This window comes from Lissotriton vulgaris, chromosome 2_1, assembly GCF_964263255.1.
Source record: "Lissotriton vulgaris chromosome 2_1, aLisVul1.2, whole genome shotgun sequence".
Lineage (NCBI taxonomy): Eukaryota > Metazoa > Chordata > Amphibia > Caudata > Salamandridae > Lissotriton > Lissotriton vulgaris.
Genome location: NC_141687.1, coordinates 343,282,625 through 343,308,674, shown reverse-complemented (window position 1 = coordinate 343,308,674; position 26,050 = coordinate 343,282,625). Strand labels below are relative to the sequence as shown.

At 44.1% G+C, this 26,050-nt stretch overlaps 2 protein-coding genes across 2 annotated transcripts in view; one reads left to right on the top strand and one right to left on the bottom strand.

The window, feature by feature from the left end:
• The window catches only part of ABHD15 (abhydrolase domain containing 15), a 190,958-nt gene that overhangs the window by 82,212 nt on the left and 82,696 nt on the right, over positions 1-26,050 (bottom strand). The window lies entirely within an intron of this gene.
• Positions 23,748-24,806, top strand: LOC147730314 (C-type lectin domain family 2 member D-like). The gene has a single exon (XM_086955101.1). It carries the CDS (start codon positions 23,756-23,758, stop codon positions 24,452-24,454), a length of 699 nt encoding a protein of 232 aa, XP_086811227.1. The 5' UTR covers positions 23,748-23,755; the 3' UTR covers positions 24,455-24,806.

The following is a 26,050-nucleotide window of genomic DNA, read 5'->3' as shown; positions in this document are numbered from 1 at the left end:
AATTGACAGTGGGTGCGTTTACTCACGAACGCGAACACGAACGGCGGGAGGGAGGCCTACGAGGACAGGGGGGGGGCGGGAGAGGAACGGACGGCGGGAGGGGGCAGGAGAGGACACAGGGGGCGTGAGGGGGGAGGGGGGCGGGAGAGAACACGAACGGCGGGAGGGAGGCGGGAAACGTGCCGGGGAAAAACATGCCCAGGACAGCAGCAATCACGGCCGGGCCGGACCAGACTCGGGGGCGTTCCCGGCGTCGCGTGACGTCGGCAAAAGCCAAAGAATCTCGGGAACGCCCCCGTGTCTGGTCCGGCATTGATGGACAGGCCCCTCGTCCAATGGCTAGGCTCCATTTATGGAGCTAGCCAATGGGACGGGGGGCGTGTTCCATAGAGCCTTACTGTACTCAATAGATTTCTCTGGAGGAGGAGCCTACGGCTCCGCCCCCCCCAGCGAAACCTAAAAACCAATACAACAAACAAGGGTGGTCACACCCACCCCATACATGGGTACACCACAGGGTAGGCAACCTGGTTAACAAAGGTGAGTGTAGACACAGACCCTTAGGAAGAAATACAACATACCAAATAAAAAGGTACAACAGGGGTAAAATTCACTCTAGACAACCAAAAGAGTGTAAGACCCATAACAAAATTCACCCGAAAAAAGTTCCCCTGATAAAAGCATGCTGACACTGAAAAATATGATAAAGCTACTCACTCAAAGTCCTACCAACATGAAACCCTTGGCCACGAATTCCAAGCAAGTAGACTTCGACGGAAGCAGAGTGTCAAAATGAAAAGATGTTTTAGCAATCTCCACCAAATATAGAGAACAACGCAGGGTACTAACCCTGTAAAATAACACAACTTCCCCTAAGTAGGGTACACTGCAGGATAGTCATCCTGGGAACTAAAATTGGGCATTGACTACCCACAAACACACAACCTCCTAACACAACCTCCCCTAAGTAGGGTACACCGCAGGATAGTCATCCTGGGAACTAAAATGGGGCATTGACTACCCACAAATACACAACCTTCCCTAAATAGGGTACACCGCAGGATAATCACCCTGGGGACTGAAATGGGCATTGACTACCCACAAACACTACCAACTCACCCAAAAAAATAGTGTCGCCCTATGAAACCAAACTCTACAACAAACCCTACATAGGGTACACCACAACAACACCCTAGAAAGCAGAATTGGGCATTGACTGGCTCAACAACCTCCCCAAAGAAGGGGACACCAAAGGGTAAAAATAAAAATATGTCGCCTTAGGAATCTACAGCCACAACAGCTCTCAATACACTTTCTATAATGACACCAAATACATACAATTGGGAAAACACAGCAGAAAGTTCCACAAAGATAATGCAACCAAGACTATGCCCAAACAAGAGGACACTCAAACATGCACTGGGATACTACTTGCAACAAAATAACTGAATGACTTGAGGAGGAACACACTCAAACAAGAAGTGGAATGCTAAGTACTACAAAAGATAAATAAATAAAATTAAAAAAAATGGCTTAAGCTCCGGTGAGCGATCTCTCACCCGAGGTCTCCGTGCACAGCTCCCCGCATTCGCCGCTGATTTTCACCAAAAAAGTAAAATGTCATCCAGGAAGATGTCATCCTATAAGGAAAGTCTGTTCCATTCCGTTGCTCCGCTCTCTGTCACCCAGACCGTCCACACAAGAAGAGAACGTGACGCCGACCATACAAGAAAACAGGGAGACAAACACTTGAACTTCATTTCCGTGATTGCAAAGTTGACAAAAGCAGAATGAACATATCCGGTAATCTGATGCGTTGGTGTAGAAATAGCATAAAAGTACAAAATGGCAGTACGCTTTCTGACGCGGCGCCGTGTGGCTCACGGCACGCTGCTGCATGCAGGCGTCACAGGTCAGCTGCGAACTGGAGAAGAAGAACGTCATCGTGGATTCCTCTTGCCTCCGTGTGGCACCAAGAGACCGGTAAGGTGCGCGTGCATGGGATTTAAAATTAAACAAAGTGCAACGGTTCATGAAAGATGCCACAATTGCTAAAGATAAACACTTGATGATTACTTTGTGAAAATTGTCGAGACTGTAAAGAAACACGATGCACAGCACAAGAATAAACAAACAGAGGCTGACATTTCTGCCTGTCTGTGTTCACGGGGAAAAAAACCGTCTTAGACCCCCTCTAAACACTGCAAGAGTAAGCGCCGATTTTGAGGTGCAGGGCAGGATGAGGCAAGTGAACCTGTAGCAGCAGAGACTATTAAAAGATCTCTCTTAGCACAATGCCCGGACTATATAAAAAAAACACTTTCTTCACAGAGAATGTACTTGCTGACTGGTCACAACCCTTCACAAGGTAGAAGGTCGCTTGCTAGAACACACCAAACCTTGGTACACACTTCACTCATAAGACTCGCTGTCAGACTGCGACACTTCCCAACTCAGGATCCAGATAGGGCAGTGCAACAAAGCAGGGCGCGCACACCTGCTGTGCCACAGAGAAACTTGTTGTTGGAGACTGTAGCAGCTAACTTTGAGATGACAGCAAGGTCTTTGTTGATGGCATATGAAACGCCCAGGTTGCAGGCTGTCCAGGTGGTACAGGACACTGGTGGGGCTAGCTGGGCGTTACCTTTTAATTTCAATAGAGGTTTTAAACATCCTTAATGTCTCTTGTTCCTTGTCTTCTAGTTGTTTGGTTCCTTAGTTGGCCTTTCTCCTTAGTTCACGGAACTTCACGCATAGGTTCATCCTGTTCACAATCGTCGCCAAGTTGTAGTAAAGGAAGATACACAGTCCAGCTGTATATTTAGATAATCCTTTATTGTAGCTCTGTTCTAGGATAGATGAGTAGGAGAAGATAGGAAGTATAGATGTAGCCCCATCAGGAGCAAGCTCCAAGCAGCTCAGCCTGAGTTGACCAACTGACACTGTGAGCCAGAGAGACACCCAGGCATTCTATGATGTCATGGTACATTCTACTTAACGGAGAACAGTAGAGAAGGCATTTACTACAAAATCCTCTCTCTCGCAACAGCTGGAGCACCCATATTTTCAAAACATCTGCTTCACAAACCCACAAAAATGAACTGATTCTTCTCCTACCATCTCCTAGTGGTCATGCTCTTGGGTTGGGTGGAGGGGCAGGCAGTCATTGCAGGATTTGTCTTGAAAGGAAGTGCCACAGCCCACGTCACCTCAAAAGCACCGGCCGGTCCCTCTTCCTGATGACATTTCCAAAAGCTTTCTCCGAAAGCCAAATCCCTGCCCTTGTAAGAAGGTTTCACTGGGTGAGAAGTTTCTGGTCCTTGTTAGATTTCTTGACCATCTCCCCAAGTTGAAAACCAAAAAGCTTAACCCCATTGATGGGAGGATGGGGCAAAAGGGCCTTTTGAGAGTTGTCTGCCTTCTATGTTCTCACCCAAACAAGGAGTCCAGCAGATATCATGGTCCAAAAGCTGCTGCAGTTGCCAACAGAGACTCAATTGTGACATCAAAAAGCAATTGTCCATGGTTGCCAATCAGGCCGTACCATCTCTGACAGCCTGCAGCTCCCCTGGTAAGGCATGGAACTCGTACAACAAAGACTGGACAGTATAGGTTGTGTAGGCTTCAGCCCTAATTGCAAAGTTCATTGCAGATAAGCCCTCTTGACTGTGCCTTCCATCTACTTATTACTTACTGTCTCCCGGGAGCTGTCCGTGTAGGTACACGGAGGGGAGCCGCGGGCGTTGAACGAAACGCCGTGTGAAGTCATCCCACGCTGTCGGTTCCGAAGGGGCACAACCTTGTCCCTTAGGAAGTTCCCTTTTTCTACACACCCCTACCAAAGTGGGTCAGCGTGGTGTTGACGGAATTTTTCCGTCTTTTGACCCTGTATATATTTTTCACACTTAGAGCCTCACGGGAGGGTGCGCCTTAGCGCGCGCACACTACCGGAGGACTTTTGATATAGGTCCTGAAGAAAGCTGAGCTATATGCAATAAAAACAGCTGAAACATGTCGACCAAATTTTACCTTTGACCTAGGATTCCGGTTCCCTAATTAAGAACCCGGGGAGTCCGCTCACTCTGTTTTTAACCAATGCGGGCTGGCCATTATTAAAAAAAAATTCTAAAGGCACAACCTTTGCATTTTTTAATTGCTAAAACACATTTGCACTATCACAGTTAGTCACCTCTTAATTTGGGCACTGTTGCACCCACCACATCCTGCTCCGCTGTAACCAGGCGTCGTAGCACGCTGGGGAGGCATTCGGTCACCCCAGCGGGGACCCGATGATGAAGCATGTCACCAACTAGTGGTGAGTGAGGGTCCTTCTAAGAATTAAGGTTCTTTCCCTCCACCCACTAGAGGGTGACCAGCAAGCGCCCAGACTTTCTTCCAGTTGGAGATAGTCGCTTGGGCTCACCAAGGGACTGTGAGACAGCCCCGCTGTGTTCACCACACGCGTGTGAGCATTGATCACGCGTGCGGCACACAGCGGAGCTTTACTCCACAAACTTTCGAACTATCACGTTTGTCACTTTTCATTTGCACCTCAGTCACTCCTTTGTTGTTTACAATATATATAACCGGGGTACAGGAGTGTCTACGCCCTACCTCTCTTGTTGAAATTGAAGAGGGTACCTTCTAAACAGGAATAAAGGTAATCCTGTCTTTTCCACATGTGGCCATTCTCTGAAAAGAAGACCTACAGTTACCTTATGGAGAGGTAGACATTAAGGCTTCCTCTTCCGGTATAGATTAAAAAAATTGTCATCCCCCATGTGGTATCCAAATTACCTGTGCCTAGGTAACTGAATGCCACAGGTTCTCTAATGTGGTGTTGAAAGGGAGAGGGGAGTGTCAGTTGGAAGGTAGACCGGTGACTTGAGGACACTACTGGCTTTCTCTCTAATAAACATACAACTTACCTTCATGTCTGAGCGTCATTCCTGCAAATTGGTGATAAGTGGGAGCCCATTCTTCTTCACTTAATTCCTGGATGGACCTGAGCGCCTGCAGTGAGAGCAAGCGGGGGATAAGACATTTGAGGGCGCTGTTAAGTGGTGTATATAGTGGTATTCCTGGAGCTGCTGTTGGGATGTGTTGACAAGCACAATTGTGGTCCTCCCTGGTAGGCCACCTGGGATGTTGCATTGTGAAAGGTGCGGGACCGGCAGCGAGCTAAGTATTCTTGGAAGTATTGCTCACGCTTTATCTCGTGCCAACCAACGGGTGCAGCAGAACCTGGTGCACTGTTCAGAGCCTAGAAGTGTGGTGACATCCATGCCAGTGATGCAATAGCCACGCAGTGACGTCTTCAGTGGCTTGTGACAGGTTACATTTGCCGTGCATACAACCACAAGTTACGGCCGCGCGCTCACGTCCAGGTCCACACCATCTTGGATTTGCATAGGAATGCTCCGCTGCAACTTTTAAGGTGCATTGGGGTCCCCATGACCAGTCAGTTGTTCTGCGAGGGAGTGATCATCCCTCAGCAATCGGTACTAATGATTGTGTGCGACACAGTGATAAGCACTCCTTATGTTATCAGTATCACTCGGGGTGAGTTATGTGATCAGTAATATGTAAGAGAAACCCTGAGTGTTTAGCTCAGAGAATTTGGTGGGCATCACAGTAATACATACGCCTTATTCTGACAGCATTGCACTTACATTGCACACAGTGAAGAGGGATACTTTTAATGCTTAGTAATGCATTGCTACAGGGTGGGTGCGCATCGCAATGATCCGCACATCTTTATTTTAATTGAGCGTTGTTCACATCAGTTATGAATAGGATTATCCTGGAGTGTATGTGGTGTCGCAGTACGTATCCAGGGTGACTCGCACACAAATACTTGGAGTAAAAAACATTGTTGTAGATTTTGGTGTGCGATTTGCAATTTTGAGCCTGTATTATAGGGGCGTTCTATACTGTTGTGGAGTGTACATTGTTTTGTATCATTAGAGTCTTTTATACTATTGTGGTGCCTTTTTTTTTTACTGTACTGTGTAGCTATTCAATCTCAAGTAATGAGTTCCCAGAATTGTGGCCTTGCTCCACTTATGCCATTTCGTCCACAACCTGGTGATCCTTTGTTAAAATGACCAGACTGGAACGAACACTTTAGTGATTACAAGTAAACTCCTTCTAGGAAAAAAAGATTATTCTGCACAGTCTTGGCCAGAGGTTTTTCGTGTGTTCGAACAGATGGAAAAAAACAAGACCTGCTGACAGTACAGATGCATTAAAATATGCCCTGGAAGATCTAGATGTTTCCTACAAACCAACTGTTTGTGCTGCTGTTGACGGTATTCATTTTTCCAAAGAAAATAAGTAAAGATGGAGTAGAGGACTATGTAGCTGCGCTCAAGAAACTGACAATTATGTGTAGATTTGGTGCCTTGCAGGACCATCTCATAGAGATCAGATTGTGATGCATTCTAATAATGCAAGTATCCAAGTGTAATTTCCTGAATGTTAACATCCTTGTGCTGCAAACCTGGCACGAGGATGTTCATCAACACTGTGCATCATTTGTACTAAGTTCCACGATCTGGTGCTGAACACGGCAGGATTCGAACAACGTTAGTCAGTTGTCAGAGATCCTGGTATGCGGCGTGAGCGTCCGGTCGCTGGTGCAGTCACTTCTGAAATTAAAGAACCTCAATAATCTAAATTGGACTCAAAGCCTCTTATTACATTTGGTGACAAGGAGGTTACCCCACAGACTGCACCCACCAACTTTATTTCAGAAGAATTTGCGGAGCTTTACGGAGTTAATACCTTCTCCTGCCCCAAACGGAAGACTTCCACGCTCCTGGGTTTTCATTCTCTTCGCCTTCCCAGTGTGTCGTGGTTGCCAGTACCCGGAAATTTTGGAGGAGTCTCCGGCTATTTCTTTTGGAGGAGGTCGACATTAGGTCACTGCTTTCGTCTGCCGGTGACGCCCCTAGCAACCGGTGCTTCCAAGTGACGTCCACACTTCATCACTGACGTCCCTCTAATGCTTGCGCTCCCGCGCAACGCGCATACGTTCCCACCTTGGCGGTCATCTTCCTTGTAGCATTTTGGTTACCAAGGTAACCGAACTACTCAACGCCACTCCGGGAAGATCTCTTCGTAGAGCCTGACCGTGCTTTGCATCCCTCATTGCTTTAAGGTATGACTCAGCCTGCACGCTTATACGGTGACAGGCACACCATTTACGTTATTAAACTGTAACATTCTTGGAGTTTAGAAATTCTGTCTTCACTTTACTTCGGTGACAGGCACACCCTATTCATTATATCTTTTACATTTTAAGCCTTGAGAATCTTGCCTGCACTGCTCCACGGTGACAGGCACACCATATTTATTTCAACTACATGTTAATTTAATTGTACTGTATTCTTAGCTTTTATTTCCGTATTGTGTAAAAATGTCAATACTTGCTTGATATTTACTGATCTATTCATATTAATATTTTCATGCAATCTTATTATTGCATTCATTTATTGTTCAAGGTATATTTCATATTAACTTTTACATAAACGTCTTGTAGCACTTAGTTACTTTACTGTTTATCACGATATACAAGTCTATTCAATTCTTTAATAACTCTTAATTTAAGAGTGGCTTCTTCTCAACAATTCGCACAACCGCCTCCTTTTCTACAACATCCTGGAAAGCCCAGCATTCCATGGTGGCAATGGGTTAAAGCGTTTGAAAATCATATTGTAGCTATTGATGCCGTTAAATTTTCACCGGAACGCAAGGTTGCAATTTTATACGGCTGTTTAGGCCTTACGGCACAACACGTTTTTGAAAACTTGCCTACATTTTCTACTCCACCTAGTGAAGCTGGAGATGCTGACCATTGGAACTCTTATAAAGAAGCCTTATCACGTCTTGCTAGACATTATGACTAGGAACCAAATATCATGTTGGAAAGACAAATTTTTTTTAAGAGGGAACAACGTGAAGATGAGTCTGTGGAAGAATATATTGCAGAATTGCGAGTTTTAGCATCAACCTGCGAGTTTGAAGCTGATCCTGAAATTTATATTCAAGACCAATTTGTGTTCGCTTGTTTCTCATTGAAGATTCAGGAACTGCTTCTTAGTTGCAGGAAACCTTCTCTTCAAGATACATTTGACATCGCCAAGAGTATCGAGAGATCTTTTGTTACATCTAAGGTCCTCCAAGAGGAACAGCCTATCAATTCATTTAAGGTTTCTACACAGGATATTAACTCTGTTAATGCTGTTTCTGCACATAGACCAACTAAACAGTTTGTAAAGAAAAGTATCTTTTGTTTTAGATGTGGATCCAAATCACATTTAAGTAATTACCCTAATTGTCCTGCCATTGGAAAAAAATCTATTCTTTGAAAGAAGATTGGTCATTTTCAAGGGTTATGCAGATCTGCAAAGAAAACTACCAGAGGCAATAGTGTTAACTACTCTGACCCGATTGATGACTGCTCTGATCACTTTCAAGACATGGTACTTTCTATTGAAGGTAATTCTATTTCCACTTCTCAATGCGTCAAAGGCCCATTGGGAACTGCATTCTTTGGCAATATCGAAATTCCCATCATGGCTGATTCAGATTCCCCTATAACCATTCTTTCACATGTAATTTTCCACAAAAAATGGGAAGGATCTATTTCTTTATCTCTAACGGATGTCAACCCAAAGGCTTTTGGCGATTTCGGCATGGTTATGCTAGGTTACTTTAATTATAGACTTGAATGTTTAGGAAGGTCAACTTTTACAAAGGTGTATGTTGCAGTTAAAGGATGCAACATTATAGGTTGGCAAGATCTGGCGAAAATGGGTTTGCGCCTTATCCCAGGTTCAGACAATCCTATTTCTTTAGGCGAGGTTACATTCCTGCTGGCTCTAGAAATGACTTTCATCCCTAAACAGACTGTTTATCTCTCACAGACCACTCATCTGACATTAAAAGGGTTCTAGATAAATTTCCAAATTTATTTTCAAAAAAGATAGGAACTGTTAAAGGCTTCCAACATCAAATTAGGTTGAAATCTGACGCCCAGCCTGTTGTTCATAAGCTTCATCCTGTACCTCTTAGCACCAAATATAAACTAAAATCTGTTCTTAAAACATTGTGTGATGAGGGTGTAATTGCTCCATCTGATTCCTCTGAGTAGGTTTCTCCCAATGTTATTGTCCGAAAAAAATCTGGTGAGCTCAGATTATGTGCGGATTTGCGCACGTTAAATACAAACATACCCGTTGACTGCCACCCCCTTCCCAAAATCCACAAACTTCTAGCCAATTTGCGGGGGGCAACATTTTTTTCACTCCTTGACCTTCGGTCAGCTTACCATCAGGTTCCTTTGACAGTTGATTTTCAGGAGTTTACCACTTTTGTTACACCTTTTGGTGTCTTTAAGTATCTTAAATTACCCTTTGGCCTGACTTTAACAGCCAGCGTTTTTCAGAAAATCATGGACAACCTTTTCAAAAGCATCCCAGGAATTCAGGCCTCCCAAGATAATATCTTCGTATATGCTGATGATTGGGAGACACATTTAAGCAACTTACATTCTGTCCTCAGCAAGCTAAAAGATGCAGGAATGACAATCGGGGTCGAGAAATGCAAATTTGCTGCTCAACAACTAGAATATTTGGGTCATACACTGTCTTCTGAGGGCATTAAGCCAAAAAGTTCCCTCATTAAAGCCATTAGCCATGCCACTCCTCCAAAAGACAAAGATGCCCTTCAATCGTTTCTTGGGCTTGCAGAATACTATGCACGTTTTGTGAAAGGATATGCCCAGACAGTTGAGCCATTGCGTGCTCTTTTGCGCAAAGGATCAACATTTGACTGGTCTGAGGAAGTTTCTTCTTCTTTTTCTCGGGTAAAGAAGCTCATTGTTGATGCTCCTGCTCTTCACCCTTTTCATGACTCCTCAAAATGCTTTATTATGGAGGACGCAAGTCTCACTGGATTAGGAGAAGTTCTTGGCCAGTGGGTCTCAGGCAAGGAACACACTATAACTTTTTCCTCAAGGATGTTAAAACCTTATGAAACTAACTACAGTACTATTGAGCGTGAGGTTCTTGCCTGTGTTTGGGTCATTGAAAAATTCAAAAATTACATTTGGGGACGTGAATTTGAACTCTTCACAGATCATAAGCCTCTTACTCAGCTATTAACTGCTAATGGTCTTGGGAAAACATCATCTAGGTTGGTTAGACTTCTGTCTACGCTTCAGGAGTTTCATTTTGTAATAAAACATATTTCTGGTGGAAGAAATTTCAGGGCTGATTGCCTTTCTCGCATGGCTTTGCATGATTTTTCAGAAAATGAGAGTTCGGAAGGCACAGAATGTGTAATTGCAACTCTTGATGCTATTAATTCATTTTCTAGCGTTACTGAAGAATCATGGTTAAAAGCGTGAAAAAAATATGAGAATCTCAAACTGGTCTCTGGCCAGAAAATAGGAAACTATCAATTAGTTGGAAGCATTTGCCATGGTTGCTTCTGAATTATCCCTAGTTAATGATATGGTCATGAGGCATGATTTGTTTGTTCCACCTTTTGATATCAGGAATTACATCATTAAACTTGCTCTTTAATGGCCATTTAGGAATATCCAAAACTTCTCAACTCATTAAGTCTTACTATTGGTGGCCATCCTTAGAATCTCAGGTAAAATTTCATATTGACTCTTGTCCTGAATGCTTATTATCAGACAAAAAATGGAAAGTCATCAACACCCCTCTGCATCCCGTTCCTTTTCCTACAAAACCTTGGGACAAAGTTGGTCTGGATTTCGCTGGACCCTATGATTTGTTACCTCATGACATCAGGTATATAATTTTGCTGATTAACTATCACTCTAAGTGGATTTATCACATGCTTTGTGATGCTCCCACTTCCACTAATGCCAAAACATTTTCTGTAGAAGGATTTCCTTCTGTTTTGGTTTCAGATAATGGAACCCATTTCATTTCTCAAAAATTTACCTCATTTCACACTGATTGCGATGTGAAACACTTTAAAGTTGCCCTTTACTCGCCACTCTCTAACAGCCGTGTTGAGAGAGCCAATAGATTAGTTAAAGATGCCATTCCAACTGCCATTTTCTCTCAACATGATGTCCAAGGTTTTCTGTACTCGAAACTTTGGTCGTACAATATCTCTCCCATTTGTACTACAGGCGTTTCTCCATTTTCTCTTTTGAGAGGTAGAACTGCTCACACCAATTTGTTTCCGAATTGGTTAGTTAAGAAGCATGTCAATAATCATCATTGCAACAAGGAAGTGGCATCTAGACACTTCAAATCCACACAGCTCAGGTTGATAATTGGGTTCTCATTAAAAATCCTAAAAAGACACCTAAGGGGTCTTCAAAATTTTCGCCACCTGAGAGACCTTCACTGGCTCCCCGTCAACAAAAGAATCACCTTCCGCCTCCTCACCCACGCACACAAAGCCCTACACGACCAAGGCCCGAGCTACCTCAACAGCCGCATCAACTTCTACGCTCCCAAACGCCACCTCCGATCAGCCAACCACGCCCTCGCCGCCGTCCCCCGCATCCGAAGAGCGACTACAGGAGGAAGGTCCTTCTCCTACCTGGCCGCCAAGACCTGGAACTCCCTCCCGGCCGACCTGCGCCTGACCCAAGATCACCTCTCCTTCAGGAAGAAGCTGAAGACCTGGCTGTTCGAGCAGTAGCGGCACCCCCCCTCCCCCAGCGCCTTGAGACCCTACGGGTATGTAGCGCGCTCTATAAGTGTCACTGATTGAAGTCACTGGTGTCACCAAAGGTTCAGCTCTCCTTGGTAAAAAGGGGTGGTGGAATCAAAGATCACTTGTTCTTCTTTCTGACTCCCAAGCTGATTCTTTGATTAATCTTTACAGTAAGGATTTAGATGATTCTGATTGGATTCATTTTTTGCATGATACTGTTCCTAATTATGAAAATGGATCTCCAACATTTGTTCGTGACTTACATTCCAGTCCTGAAAGTGTCGCTGACACCAATTCTGTCGCAACAAATAATGATACACTAGTCTCATCATCTGATTTGAAAACTCGTTGTAGAAAGTTACCTTCAAAATATAATGACTATGGTATGTCTTAACATATGGAACATTTTTCTTCCTTTAAAAAAAAAAAATGTTTCTTCATATTTTGCCTCCTCCTTCTATTTTGTTTCACTTGTTATTCAGTATATATATATATATATATATATGTATGTATATATATATATATATATATATATATATATATATATATATATATATATATATATATATATATATATATATATATATATATATAGTTTTTTGTCATTTGTATTTGCTTTATTGTAGGGGGAAGAAGTTGTAATATCCTGAATGTTAACATCCTCGTGCTGCAAACCTGGCACGAGGATGTTCATCAACACTGTGCATCATTATACTAAGTTCCACGATCTGGTGCTGAACGGGGCATGCCAGGATTCCAACAACGTGAGTCAGTTGTCGGATGGTATGCGGCGTGAGCGTCCGGTCGTGGGTGCAGTTACTTCTGAAAATAAAGAACCTCAATAATCTAAATTGGACTCAAAGCCTCTTATTACACCAAGAGAAAATGTGGGTGTGTGGTGATTTACCGTTTTAATGAAATTGTTGCCATTGTAAAGAAGGCAGAAGTGTCTACAAGGTGTGCCAACGCTGCTTTGAAAAGTGGTGGTGATTGAGTGTGCAAAGTATCGAATCCCAAGAGTGATGATAAGAAAGTGGAGAGGGGGAGTAGCAAGGGTCCAGGGTGGAAGAAGTCAGTTAAAATTAAACCACAGTTGGATGACTGGCGCCCGGTGTGTTTTAGATGTGGGGATAGGGGCTAGGGACAAATATTGTCCTGCTGTTAAATGTAAGTGCACATACTGTGGAATCAATGGCTGTTTGCCAAAGTTTGTAAGAAAAATAATAATAAAAGGGACAGGAATGCTATTAAGTGTGTGATGGGTAGCAAGGAAGATGTAGAAGGAGAAAATTAATCCTTGAGTGATCAAGGCGTCCTTAGTATTAAAGATGCAGTTTTTGGTGTGAACGATGGTGCCAGGAAGAAACCTATGTGCAATGTGAATATCGGTGGGGTACATAAACAAATTGTGGCAGACCCAGAGTCACAATATACAATTGTGCAACATTCTGTGTGGGAGGCGAGTTTGCAGTAGTTTTGGGTGAACATTTGAATCCTACAGACATACACCCTGTTACATTTTCAGGTGAAAAGACCCTATGGTAGGTTTTAGAGAGGTTAAATTTGAAATGAAAAATAGGACAGCCAAGGGAAATTGTATGTGGCAGAAAAAGGGCCATCAGCCCTTCGGTGGATCAGGGGGCTTTAGGTATTACCTGTGAGCCCAATAGTGAAGACCAAGTAATGCTACTTAGTGAACCAGTTGTGTCTATGAAAGATGAGATTAGGAAACAACATCCTGGTGTATTTTCCAGTAAGGTTGGGAAATTGAGTGGGTTCGTCCACAAAATTGTATTAAAGGATGGAGTGGTACCAGTATGTCATAAAGTCAGGACTATACCCATGGGTGCATTGTGAAAGATGTCCTTGAGAGTGAACGGATTATAGAACCAGTAGAGAGCACAGAATGGTTGGCACCCATAGTCGTGGCTCGGAAACCTGATTGCCGATTACGATTATGCATTGAACTTGGAGACTTGAATACAAATATTGTTATTTACAAGTTTGTTCTACCTAAGATTGATAAGCTCCTCTCACAATACAATGATGTAGAATGATTTTTGACAATAGATTAAACTTCAGCCAATCACCAGGTTCAACTGCATCCATCTAGCAGGAATCTTATAGCGTACGTCACTTCTTTTGGGAGATATGGATTCATATGCATGCCATTTAGCCTTGCGTCAGTGGCTGTGGTGTTTCAGCGCCTGAGGCACAGACTTTTTAAAGACCTTGAAGGAGTGAAATACTTCCAGGATGATATACTGGTGATGGACTAAGATAGACAAGAGCACGATTCAAGGTTGAAATGGGTGGTAGGAAAATTAGCTGACAAGGGTCTTACTACTAAACTAAAGAAATTGCAAGTTTGCATTGAGATCTATAACATACCTAGGCCATAAGGTTGGCAGAGATGGTATTTTGCCTAAAAAAGTCATCATTGAGACAGTTAATAATGCTCTGGCTCCAACTTCCAAGGAGGAAGTCAGGTACTTCATTGGTCTCGTGGAATTCTATTCCAAATTTGTAAAACACTTTGCTATGGAAGCACATGGCCTAAGACAGTTGTTAAGGATGAGGCAAGAACTCAGTTGGAGTGAAGAATTACAAACTGATTTTGAAAGAATAAAGCATGACATAAAGATGGCTATTCCGTTGCAAGGGTTTGAAGTGGGAGTATGCAGTATTGTCACCATAGATGCCAGTGGGAAGGGTCTGGGGATAGTTTTAACCCAAATATCAGAAATGGGGGAAGAATGCACTGTGGCATAGTCCTTCCGTTCACTGTTCCCTGTTGAAGAAAAGTTCTTGGTGTTTAAGAAGGAAATGATGGCTGCAGTCTGGGCTATGGAAAAATTCAGGCAGGATTTATAGGGATCCGGTTTAAACTCCGTACAGCCCATAAACCACTGGTCAAAGTTCTCACATCCAAAGGCATAATCAGGCCTACTCAATGGTTTGCAAGAATGACTTTGAGGTTACAGGATTTTGTATACGATGTTGAATACCTGACTGGAAAAAGGAAAAATGTTGCAGATTATTTAAGACATTCTCCTTTGCCTTTGTGTGAACAGGTAAATGTGGAGTGGGATGACTACAGCGTGGCAATGATTGAGGATGGCAAAGTGGCTACACTAAATAATGAATGGAAAGCAAAATATAAGGAAGAGGAAACTTTGGTGTTGGTCAAGGAATTCATCATCAATGGGTGGTCAGATATTTGCAAATTATGAGATGATTGCAATGAACTGTGGGAATTTAAAGATGAACTGTCCATTAATGATGCTGGTTTTGTTCTCAGGGGGGCAGGTTGGTACCACCAGAAGGGCTGAAATTTAGAATTTTGGCAGTAAACCATGAAGGACACCTCAGGATTGTTAAACTTAAAAGAAGAGTGAAGAAATCCTTTTGGTGGCCAAGCATAGATGCTGACACAGATAGATTTGTAAGGAATTATCAGTTATGTGCCAATTCTGACAAGGCACGGCTATGTTCTGGCTATGTCTGGGTGACCAGAAATGTCCTTAGTATCCATTGTAAGATTTCAACATGGACCGTCTGGGACCTATTTTAGATGATTGAGATTTATCCAAATATGTTATTGTGGTCATCATCATTACTCCAAAGAGATTGAGGTGGTGGATGTAATTGATGCTAATGCTATAGTTTCTTTCCTAAAGAGGACATTTTTAAGAGAGTGTAATCCTAAGTCCATCTTAAATGATAATGGTCCGCAATTTATCTCTGAGACTTATGAAAAATTCTTGAACAGGAAATGGAATGGAATAGAAATAAAACTCCGGTTTATCATCCCGCTGGGAATCGTGTTATAGAACTCTTCAACAGGGTGGTATTGGGTAGTGTACAAGCAGCCATCAATGGTGGTCTGGTTTGGGTGAAGGAGTTGAGTAGCACAGTCTGGGCATGTAGGATAACACCCACTGTAACAGGGTCCAGACCATTTAGAATTCTTAAAGGGAGAGAGGTGTTTATGGAAGACAATATTGTCTGGAGAAATATGAACATTAGTTGTAAATTGTCTCCTTCCACGGTGAAAAGCAATCTGATAAAGATGCAGAAGTTAAACAAGATGTATTATGACAAGAAACATAGTGTGATTGATGTGTATTTAGCACCAGGTAATTGGGTGAGAGTAAATTTGGGTTACAAAACAAAGAAGGGGTTGTAGCACGTTTTGGAACCATTGCAGGTTGCAGATGTCACAACTTGCTTCCTGCGTTCTCGTGTCCACCACCAGGGTGCTCAACTGTGGGACTCTCCAGTGTTCTAATAAGCTTCCAGACCCTCCCCTTCATGTACATACTGACTTCCAGCCATTTGGACTCTACCTGGAAATGGCCATCCATTCACAATCCATGCCGGGTTTTGTGGAAGCCAGCCCCTGCTCATGCCAGAAACTCCATTACCTAGAATTCCCTGCTCACTGCTTCATCTCCACCCCTGCAGGCCAAGGATGGGTGGAAGAATTCAGCTCACCTGTGGCTGGCTGCTGCTAGCCTGCTTACACCTGATGCATGTGATTACTGTGAACTATTTTAACCCCCAGCACCCTTCAGGCCAAGGTTGGTCATTGTAGCTGTATACCGGTGAGACCGATCCTTGTTTCCAGTATTTCCCGAGCTTTAGTTATTCCGTGTTCCTGACCTGCTGCTGTTTTCCTTGTTCCTGAATTAGCACTGCTTGCAGTGCTACCTTACCTCCTGAGCCTCACTATTTCTTGTTCCTGAGCTGCAGCAGTTTCCCTTGGTCCTGAACTAGCACTGCCTGCAGTGCTACTACGGCTTTTGAGCTTTGCTAAATTTGTGTTCTTGCTCCAGCACAGCCTTCAGTGCTACTTTGTTTTCTTGACTCCTAATCCAGCACTATTCTAGTATATCCTTGCAGTCTCTCCTTCTGTATATACCTTTTTCCAGTCCCTGCCTTTCTTCTCATTTCCTTGGTTCCAGTTCCTAGTTAGCTTTCTTTTTATTCCTGCTGTCTTGCTTCTATTAACTTGTATGTTTGTTACTTGCTTTCTGCCTAGTGTGCCATGCGATTTCTTCCTTTCCTGTTAAGCACTCCTCCTTGCTAGCTCTTTGTGCTTGTATTTATTCTACACCCTTGCTGTTACTGCCTTGCGTGTTCCTGTTTCATCACTAGGATCCGTGGGCACAGCTAACTATCTAGGTGGTGCTTCTTCTTTACTGTGAGTATTGTCTTTGAGTTACATTTATAACATCACCTTAGGTATCAGCTCCACAGACCCTTTGCATGCATATCCTGTTTGTGGGTATTTGCAGACAGTATCTGTAACAGCAATTGTGGGTGAGGAACTTACTGAGCTTCAGTCTTACCGTGTGGAGCTCTTAAGTGTTTTACCCCACACTCCCTTTATTGTTAATGTTGTTTCATATATATGTCTTGCACATTCGTCCTGGGTGTAGTTATTATGAATGCTAAATCCCCTCATGAGTGCCTGTCCTTACTGAATCTTAGCCATCTTGTTCCTTTGTAAGGCTCCCTCTTTGGATCCCTTTTCTCCTCTGACTTCCTGTGTGATCTTGGGCAGCGCTGTACTCCTCTCTCTGTGTACGTTTTCTACCCTGTTCCTAGTCCTTGCCTAAGTCCCTGACTGTGTTCCAGACATAGTCCTGGACAGTCCCTGACAGCAGAAGTATATGCTGAATCTGCTTTGTTGAGTGACAAAAAGATTTGGCATTTTTGCAGAATGTCCAGATGCAGTAAAGTTCTTGTTTGGCAATTTGTAAAAAGGGGGCAAGGTTACACTACACATTCTATTGAATGGATGTGGGATGATGTTGAAAATGCAATCAAGCAAGAAAGAACCTCACTCTAATGATATTTTCCTTGGGGACTTCAATCTTTATTGGAATGACCTAAAGGACAATCAGGTCAATATTCTTAAAGAATTCCTAGCTGACCAGGCACTAGTTCAAGCTTGTTCCCTTCCAACTTACTCTAGAGGTGCTATTTTAGATTGGATCATCTCCAAAGAAAACGTGGTTGAATCAATTTCAATTGTTTCTTGTGACTGGTCAGATCATCACATCATCACTTTCCAAAAACCATCCGGAAAGAAGAAAACAGCTTCAGAATTAGTCAAAACTAAGCAATGGGTTAGAGACACTAAGGGCCTGAACATGGAGAGTCTGACAGCAAGTTGCGGGAGTGAACTTCAATCTCCTTCTGTGCTGGCGGACGTCAGTGAGCTTACGGATCATTACAATCTTACATTGTCAAATAATTCATAATATAGCCCCTCTAAAACTTAAAAGAATACTGGTTAAGGAAAAAAAAACATGGTTCAATGGTTCTCTTAATGAAGAAAGACGGAAACTCAGACTAACAGAACAGGTTTGGAGACAACACCCATTATCCCCCCATCTAAAACAGTTAAGAAATACCAGAAAAGTCTAGAATAAAAGCGTTCTCAATGTAAAAAAAAATGTTTAAAAGTGAACTGGATAACGCAAAGAATAGACCGAGAAAGCTCTTCGAACTGCTAAATGATCAATCTAACAAACTGGCAAAATCCCCCCTCCTAACATCTGAATCGGAATTGAGCTTTGAAGACTTCATCATTATTTACAGCTAAAACCAGCTCACTGAAGAGAGAATTCAAGAATACCGCTGACAAAGCCTTGAATCTAAGGAGTACACTAGTGGAGCATCCTGCACAACCTGCACAAACAATGCCTAAAAGTAATGCTCATTGGTCAACCTTCAAACTATACAAACAGAATGACATTGCCAAAACCATACTAACTTTGAAACCGAACAGGTCCCCGCAGTGTGAAGGACGAAGCTCGTCTGGAAATGTGGTGAATCCGGCCCAGTGCTTTGCGGGATCCTGTGGTCCCCCTTCCTGCTCTGCGGGGGTCCCTCGCTGCTTTGAGACTTGCTGGGGGGGCGTTGTTGGGAAGAGCACCTGAGGGGCTTCACTGGGCATCGATGATGCGGAAGGACAGGATGGCCCGCTCCTCGCAGCCCAATACCATTACCCAGTACACCACCCCACGTCTCCCTTCGCAACGTATCACCCGCCAGACTGGCCAGAGGGACGAAGGACAGGCGTCCGGTACCTCCTCCGAGCCCTCCAGGGCGGAACTGCTGAGGGCCATACAGGGATCTCACACCGCCCTTGAATGGCAGATTGAGACAGTGTCCATCTACGTTAATCTGCTGAGAGCGGACCTCCGCAAGCTCACGGATAAAGTTACAGAGGCAGAGGGGAACATAGTTCAGCTACAAGAGGAGGTGGCCTCTCTTAAGCAGATGGTGACGCGGCTCTCGGCCACATGGGGGAGCTAGAGCAAAGGGCGGAGGATGCCAAAGGACGGGCGCGCCGCAGCAACATCAGAGTCCTGGGCATCCCGGAACGGGCGGAGATGGGGAATGCGGAACGCTTTCTAGAGGAGTGGATCCCCACCATGCTCTGCCCGGCAGGGCTATCGGAGGTCTTTTTGATCGAACGTGCCCATAGAGCGCTGATCCCACCACCACGGCCTGGGGGCCCGCCACTGATGGAGTGAGAATTCGCACGTAAAGCGACTTGCTCCTTCTCATGAACCTCGTTAACTTGTAATAGTACTAAACACTCCTGTTCGTCATTAATATTACATTTTTACAGTACACGCAGGTGTCCTAGAGATGCTTGCATATGTGTTTACTAATCGTAACTCCGCTTGCATACTACAGAATGGCCGCTTCGCAGAAATTCAGTCTGCGCATGCGTCGGTCATACCCATGTGATGTGACGCACTCGCAGACTTGGAGGGAGAAGTTCGCTCATGCGCATTGTAGCTGATATGGCCGCTTAATTTTAACCACGTGTCCTGCTTGCCTACGCTGCTTTGCATTTCTATCTATTCCTGCATAATCATTAATCGCTATACTTATTATGAAGTAAGGGGTGCAGTGCAGAATATCATGGTGTACAGTGTGTTCTAATTTTCTGTGTTATTAATTTGTTTTCCCTTACTTTTCATGTACCACGCATCCATGGGCCTGGGAGAGGGGGTTGCTCCATATTTGAAACCCGTTCCGACCCTGTCACGTGATGAGGGAAAACCCACACAGCGCAGAAGCAGAAGCAAGCCAGCTGGCTTCTGAAGCAAGATGCGCCTGGGAACACACCTCTGTCCTGGGAGAAGATGCTAAAATCCACCTAAAATTGTTACATTTGTTTCTGTCCACTGTATGCACCATTGTTTTCTTCTACACGTATGCCTGGGAACAGGAATGTAAGGGGCGGGTATGAAAACTTAATATTCATCATGGGAACGTAGAATTTTAGGAGGTAATAATGACCTAATCACCTCTCCTGACCAATCGTAAGTTGGGACCCTGTCACTTGCAACATTTGTGGGTGGTCTGGGGACCCAAAAGGGTATAACTAGCCTAGTTAGTTAGGGAAAATCGTCCGACTTGTCCGAATAGCTGACCTGTCACCGACCCCACGACTCTATAGGTGATTGATACAGAGAGCTGCGGAGCGCTCTGTCCGAATTTTCCACAAACTCCAAGGGGTGGAAATAGTCCTAAGTGCTGGCGAAGCACTTTTGCTGGGTGATTCGAGAACCCAATCGGGGTTACTGGCGGATTTTGTGTAGTGAGGGGGTAACGCAGGCGTTGCATCCGAAGCTGTAGGGGTTGGTCGTGCCCTTTGGAGAGCCCAGTCCTGACTCAAATCCTGAGGGGTATCCTGTCCTGGTTTTCCGTGAGCTGTACCTGCTCACCTACTGGCATCCTAAATCCTTGAGGGTCCTTGTCCTCGTCCTTTCCCGAAGCTGACCCGTGGCCAGGGTTAGTCCTCATTCCTATCCTAGGTAAATATACCTGTGGGTGTCCGTCTACTATCTTTCCTTCCTGCTCTTTAATAAAGCCTCTATGCCCATGATATTTCTCTCTGTTCTCTCCACTGATGCATTTGCAAATTGATTGTTAGCATGTTCCTTTTTTTCCCTTTCCTGTAGGGCATATTTGAAACTGTTTTTGGCTTGATTAAAGTGTGGTGAACATTATAAATGTGTAGGAACTAAGCTAGATAGAATAAGATTAGGGTTTGAATCACTTATAGGCTATAGAAATTCACTGACTAATGTGTTTTAAACTTACCGTCCCTAGTTTAAGCCTAAACTGAATAGCATGTTCCCTGTTACCATTACCCTATAGAAAACCCAGTTGCCCTCAATGGTGTTTTCCCTCATTCATAGTTACATTATCTTTGTGATTCTGCTTATTGACGTTTTTATCAGTATTTGCCTTATACTTTTGTCACTTTAAATTTTACATTCTTATATAAAGACTTTAAAACGCTTCAGGTGTCTGTGGTCATTTGGAAAATTACAGAACTGATGTTATGTGAATAGACTAAGAGTTTTAGAAGTGTTATCAACTGTCCTCGACAGCTCCTGATCCATCAGGAGGAGTAAGTGCCTGTGGTAAGTCAGGTACCATGGTAATAGTGTTACAGGAAACACACATAGAATACTGATAGTAGCGTGTAAAATCACCCGACTTACAAAATTGTATTTCGTAATCACGTCATGGGCCCAAGTGCGTGAAAATCTGGTAAACTCTGAGCCGGGTGACCTGCGCGCTCTATCAGTATTTTCTGGTAGCAGAATGATGGTTAGGACTAGTTAGGATAGGTAGATAAGAGAGTTACTGTTTGAACCGTGAAAATTAAAATGTGCTGCTGAATTTATATATAATATATATGCTGCTACAAAAAAGGATTGTTGTTTCATTTAAATGTCAGAGAATAAGCTTATTATATTTCATGCAATATTGAGTATATTACTAACCAATTGTGAGTAAGTGTTTTATGTTGTGGGGATCCCCGGGGAAAAGAAATAGCAAGTGGTGAGTAGAATCCACTTGGCTGTAAGGTCACTGGCCAAGGGAGAGATTAGTGCATGGTTAGGCAGAACTGGAAGCGCTAATCAGGTTTTCCTTTTTCAAAAATTCATTTGAAGTATAAATGTTAGCTACCAAAACCGTGGTGAAACTCTCGTTGTGATATCACCTAGTAAGGGTCACAGACGGCAGGAGTAGTAGGTTCTTTGAGCTTGAGTGGCAGCAAGGGAGGACATTGGTGAAAATTGACTTAGTATATATCCCGGAAAGAAGTGGATTAGTCAAAAGAATAGCAGGTTCTCTATTGCTTGTGTGAAAAAGATAGGTGGAAGGGATCTATCCATAGTGAATGAAAAATAGACAAAAGTGGTTTACTTGCAGTAAAAGAAAAACTCTCTTTCTTTCTAAAACCCTTAGGCACAGTGGCAAACGTTTTACGTTATTAACTAAAATCTGCACTCGCACTTTAAGAAAAATTCAAAGTTTCCGTTACCTTGTAAAGGAGGGAGTCGGTCGCAGGGTTGCACTGACGTCACTCCGTGCCGCGCTGGTATTGGTTGAGCCAGCGGGTGTGTAGCAAAGCTAGAGTTGTAAGGGAGGGGTGAGCGCCGCAGAGTGAGACCGCGTCTCACGAAGGGGCCGCGCACCCATTGGCTGACAGATTTCTGAAATCTCAGTGCTGATTGGTTGATGAAAGTTGAAAGACGCACTAGCATTGGAAGCACAAAAGTAAACAAAAATTGAGTGAACTGAGCTTATAAACTGTTATGAGAGGTGTATGTGGTATCCTGAATTTTTACCGGATCCAAGGAATCTAGGCTGTCATAAGGAGTTAATGAGTAGAGGTAGACCTCACAATATGTACGGAGTTAAGAGAAAAATGTCTTTTGCCGAAAAGATAAAGAATTATTTCAAGAAAGACAAGCCCATTCGAACTAGAGAGGGAGTGATCATTCCCCCTCCTAATACTCCCGCCTCATTCATGATGTTTGATAAAGGGTACCATACTTGTGTGTGGTTAGAAAATTGGGTAAAATACACTGAAGATGATGGAGTACTAGCTTTTCCCCTCGATGGTACTTTTAATGGTAGGATCTTGTTTAACTTGAGAACCCGAATGAATGAATTACACCCCCGACCCAGACTAACGTAGTATGAAGCTTTAGAGGAATGGGAAATTGAGGCTCTAGAGCGAGACAGACCCCGAATGGATAAGGGAGTGAGCAAATGGTATCCAAAATTACATCGGGAAACAAAGGAGCAGAAGATGAAGCAGTGGAGACAGAATATGATGGTTGAGGGACTGTTTCCGATGTTTGGGGTAACTGAACAAGCAGGTGGGAAAAAGACAGAGAAAAGTCGACATTTAATGGCCATGGGGGATTCGGAGGATGAATATCTGGAGGATTTATTGATGAAAAATCCACCTCCTTATGCTGAAGCTTCAGGAATTCTAAGTTCGAAAAATCCTTTTCTCCACCATGCCAGAAGTAGAAGGGCAAGCGAGACAGATGTAGCTGGCATTTGTAGTAAACCTAGTAATAGTGATGACTTTTGCAGACCTAGCACAGCAGTCCCAAATTACTGACCTTTTGGTGAGGATAGACCAGGGTCAGCCATCCCCACTGCCCCGAATATATACCCTCCTTTGGTACCTCAAATAATGCATGATAACTCGCCAGAAAGAGTTTTACAAGAAAGAGAAAGAGATGCCCTGATTAAGCAACGAAATGATCTGATTCAGACTATAGCTCAGATACATCCCAGTCCGGATGCCCTGACAATCCCTGTAACTATCGGTCCTGCTATACCCCTTTATGGGGATAGACAAGCTAGTCCTAAAACTCCAGTCATTACTCCGATGCCAGCTCCCCCCAGAAAAGAGCCACTCATCGTTGATGACCAGGCAAGCGAATGTGAGTCTGTATTCTCCCTAATGGATCTACCTATAAGAGAGCCAGGTACCAGTGAATCGCGATCAGGGAGTCAGGCTAAGACCAGGGAAGTCCTAATTGAGACAACATCAGGGATCCGGAGTGCCACAGTGGTGACTCCAGAGGAACTAGATAGATGGACTAAAGAAATGGATCGAGAAACTTCCCCGCCCAAACCTTTGGATATTTACAGATTAAGGATAGAAATGGAGGGGGGGCGCGCGGCGATGCTGAGGGGCCCAGGGCCCGATCCCGACCCCCGGGGCCGGCCGGCCCCCACCCCGAAGAGGCCGAAGCTCTACCGGGGGCTGGAGGCGGAGGCGCTGCGGCCCATCCCCGAGCCCCAGGCCCGCAGGGGGCGCTATGGGGCGCGGGTGCTGAGCCAGGCGCTACAAGGGTGGAAGGACCTGGAGGCGGAGGGGGGCGACGGACCCTTGTCGCACCAGTGGCTCAGAAGACTGAAGCGCCTCGTTGCAACTATTTCTGTACTCATCGCTTTTGGTTTCCTCACATTAACGTTGATGGTTGTCTCACGTACATCAGTCCTTGATGCTTCCCTTCACCTGGAGCCATGTCCTGAGGGTTGGATGTACTCCAGAAAGACCTGCTTCTTCTTCTCTGATGTTGCAAAGCCGAGGGGTGCCTGCGACGCCGACTGCTCATCAGACGATGCTTCTCTTGCTTTCATCCCCAATGAAGAGACCTTGAATTTCATATTAAGCCACATTGATACTCAGACCTATTGGATTGGACTTCGCAAGAGGGGAGATGCGCTTTCCTGGGTGAACGGAGAAAGCTACACAGGGACATTGCTTGGAGCAGAGGCGTCCGGGGAGTGCGCCTTCATCCAGTCACCCACCATCTCGCTGTCCCGGTGTGGCCTGCCAAGAAACTGGATCTGTACAAAGGAGCCCTACAAATCATAGTGGAGCAAGGAGGCACCGACACCCATCATCAAAACCAAAGCAAGAACCTCCTGGAAAACACATACTCATGTTCCCTTTCTCCTTCCTTCATTCATCACTCTGTCCTTGGAGGCCAGACATTTTGGGATTACCCTTCACAGGTTCTGTGTCCTAAAGACGCATCTTCGCATTTGCCACTCCAGGACGCCTCTGATGTCCAACTTCATTGTTAGTGATTTCCTGCCCATGCTTAGATTTCTGCTTCATCACATCCACTTTTCTGCCCAATAGTCGCAAAATTGATAAATGAGGAAACACAATGTACAATCTGGTTGCAACTGAAAAAGTCAAAATAAAGGGCATGCAAATTCTGCACCAAAAAAAAAAAAAAAAAAGGATAGAAATGGAGGAGTTAATGGCCGGAAATGTGGGATTAGACAGATTAAATACTCTTAGCGAAGAAGAGTTGCTGTTTATCAGCAAAAGCCTTACCCGGAATACTAGAGTGCTCCATGAAAAACTAATGGACGCTGCTGCGGACATGGGAATTGATGTAAGTCGATCCAAAGTCCTGCAGAAACCATATAGGGCAGAATTTTCAGACAAGGATTTGGAAAACATGAATGTGTCAGGAAAGAAAACTCAGATAAAGGAATTGTTGAACATACTGCAGAAATGGGGAGATCTGGATAAATGGAAAGCCAGGTGGGCAAAGAAAAAGGAAGACAGCAGGGCAAAACCAAAAGCTTCTGAATTTGTGTTAAAAGAAGTAGGTCAAGCAGACAAACTGTATCCCATGAGGGAAGTACCAGGTGGGAAATATGTACATGTCCCGTGGTCCCGGCATGACATTGTGTCGTTTACTAACGACTTCCCAAGATTGATGGAGAAGCCAGTGGAGTGGTATAGGCAGGTGGAGCGGTTTGTGAAAGTCCAAAAATGTCTCCTGAAGGACCTGGATGGGTTCTTTGACATTGTAGTTCCTGTAGATTTATGGACTGATTGCAAGATAGCCATTAATTGGCCCAGTGAAGAATTACCAAGGGACACCCAAACTGGAGCTCCTTCCCCAGATGTAATGAGAAAATATGACCAAGTCATACAATATCTGAAAGACAAGGTGCCAGCAAAGGAAACAGATTGGACTCGAATAGATAGAACTACCCAGGACCATAATGAAACGGTCCATTCTTATTATGAGAGGCTATTGCAGGTATTCAAGACCTACAGTGGCATCGATAATATTGAAATGAAGGACATGACTCATTTTATTTATCGATTCGTGCTGGGGTTAAGACCAGAAATATCCCAGTGGATCAGAGATAATAAAATCTGTTGGCAGGGAAAGCCCATAGATGATGTCCTCAAGTACGCTAAGTACTGTGAGGATGAAATGGAGAACAAAAAGAAGGCCCTGAAGGAGAAAGTAATGTGGGCACAGGTAAAATTGGCTGAGCAACAAGAGAAGCAGTTAAGTAAAATGAATAGCAATGCTCCAAACACTAACTCTGGGGGGGAGGGAAACCTCGAGTTAAAATGAGTAAAGAAGAGGCTAAGAAGAAGTTCCCCTGTCACGGGTGCAGGCAGATAGGGCACTGGAGAGATGAGTGTCCACAT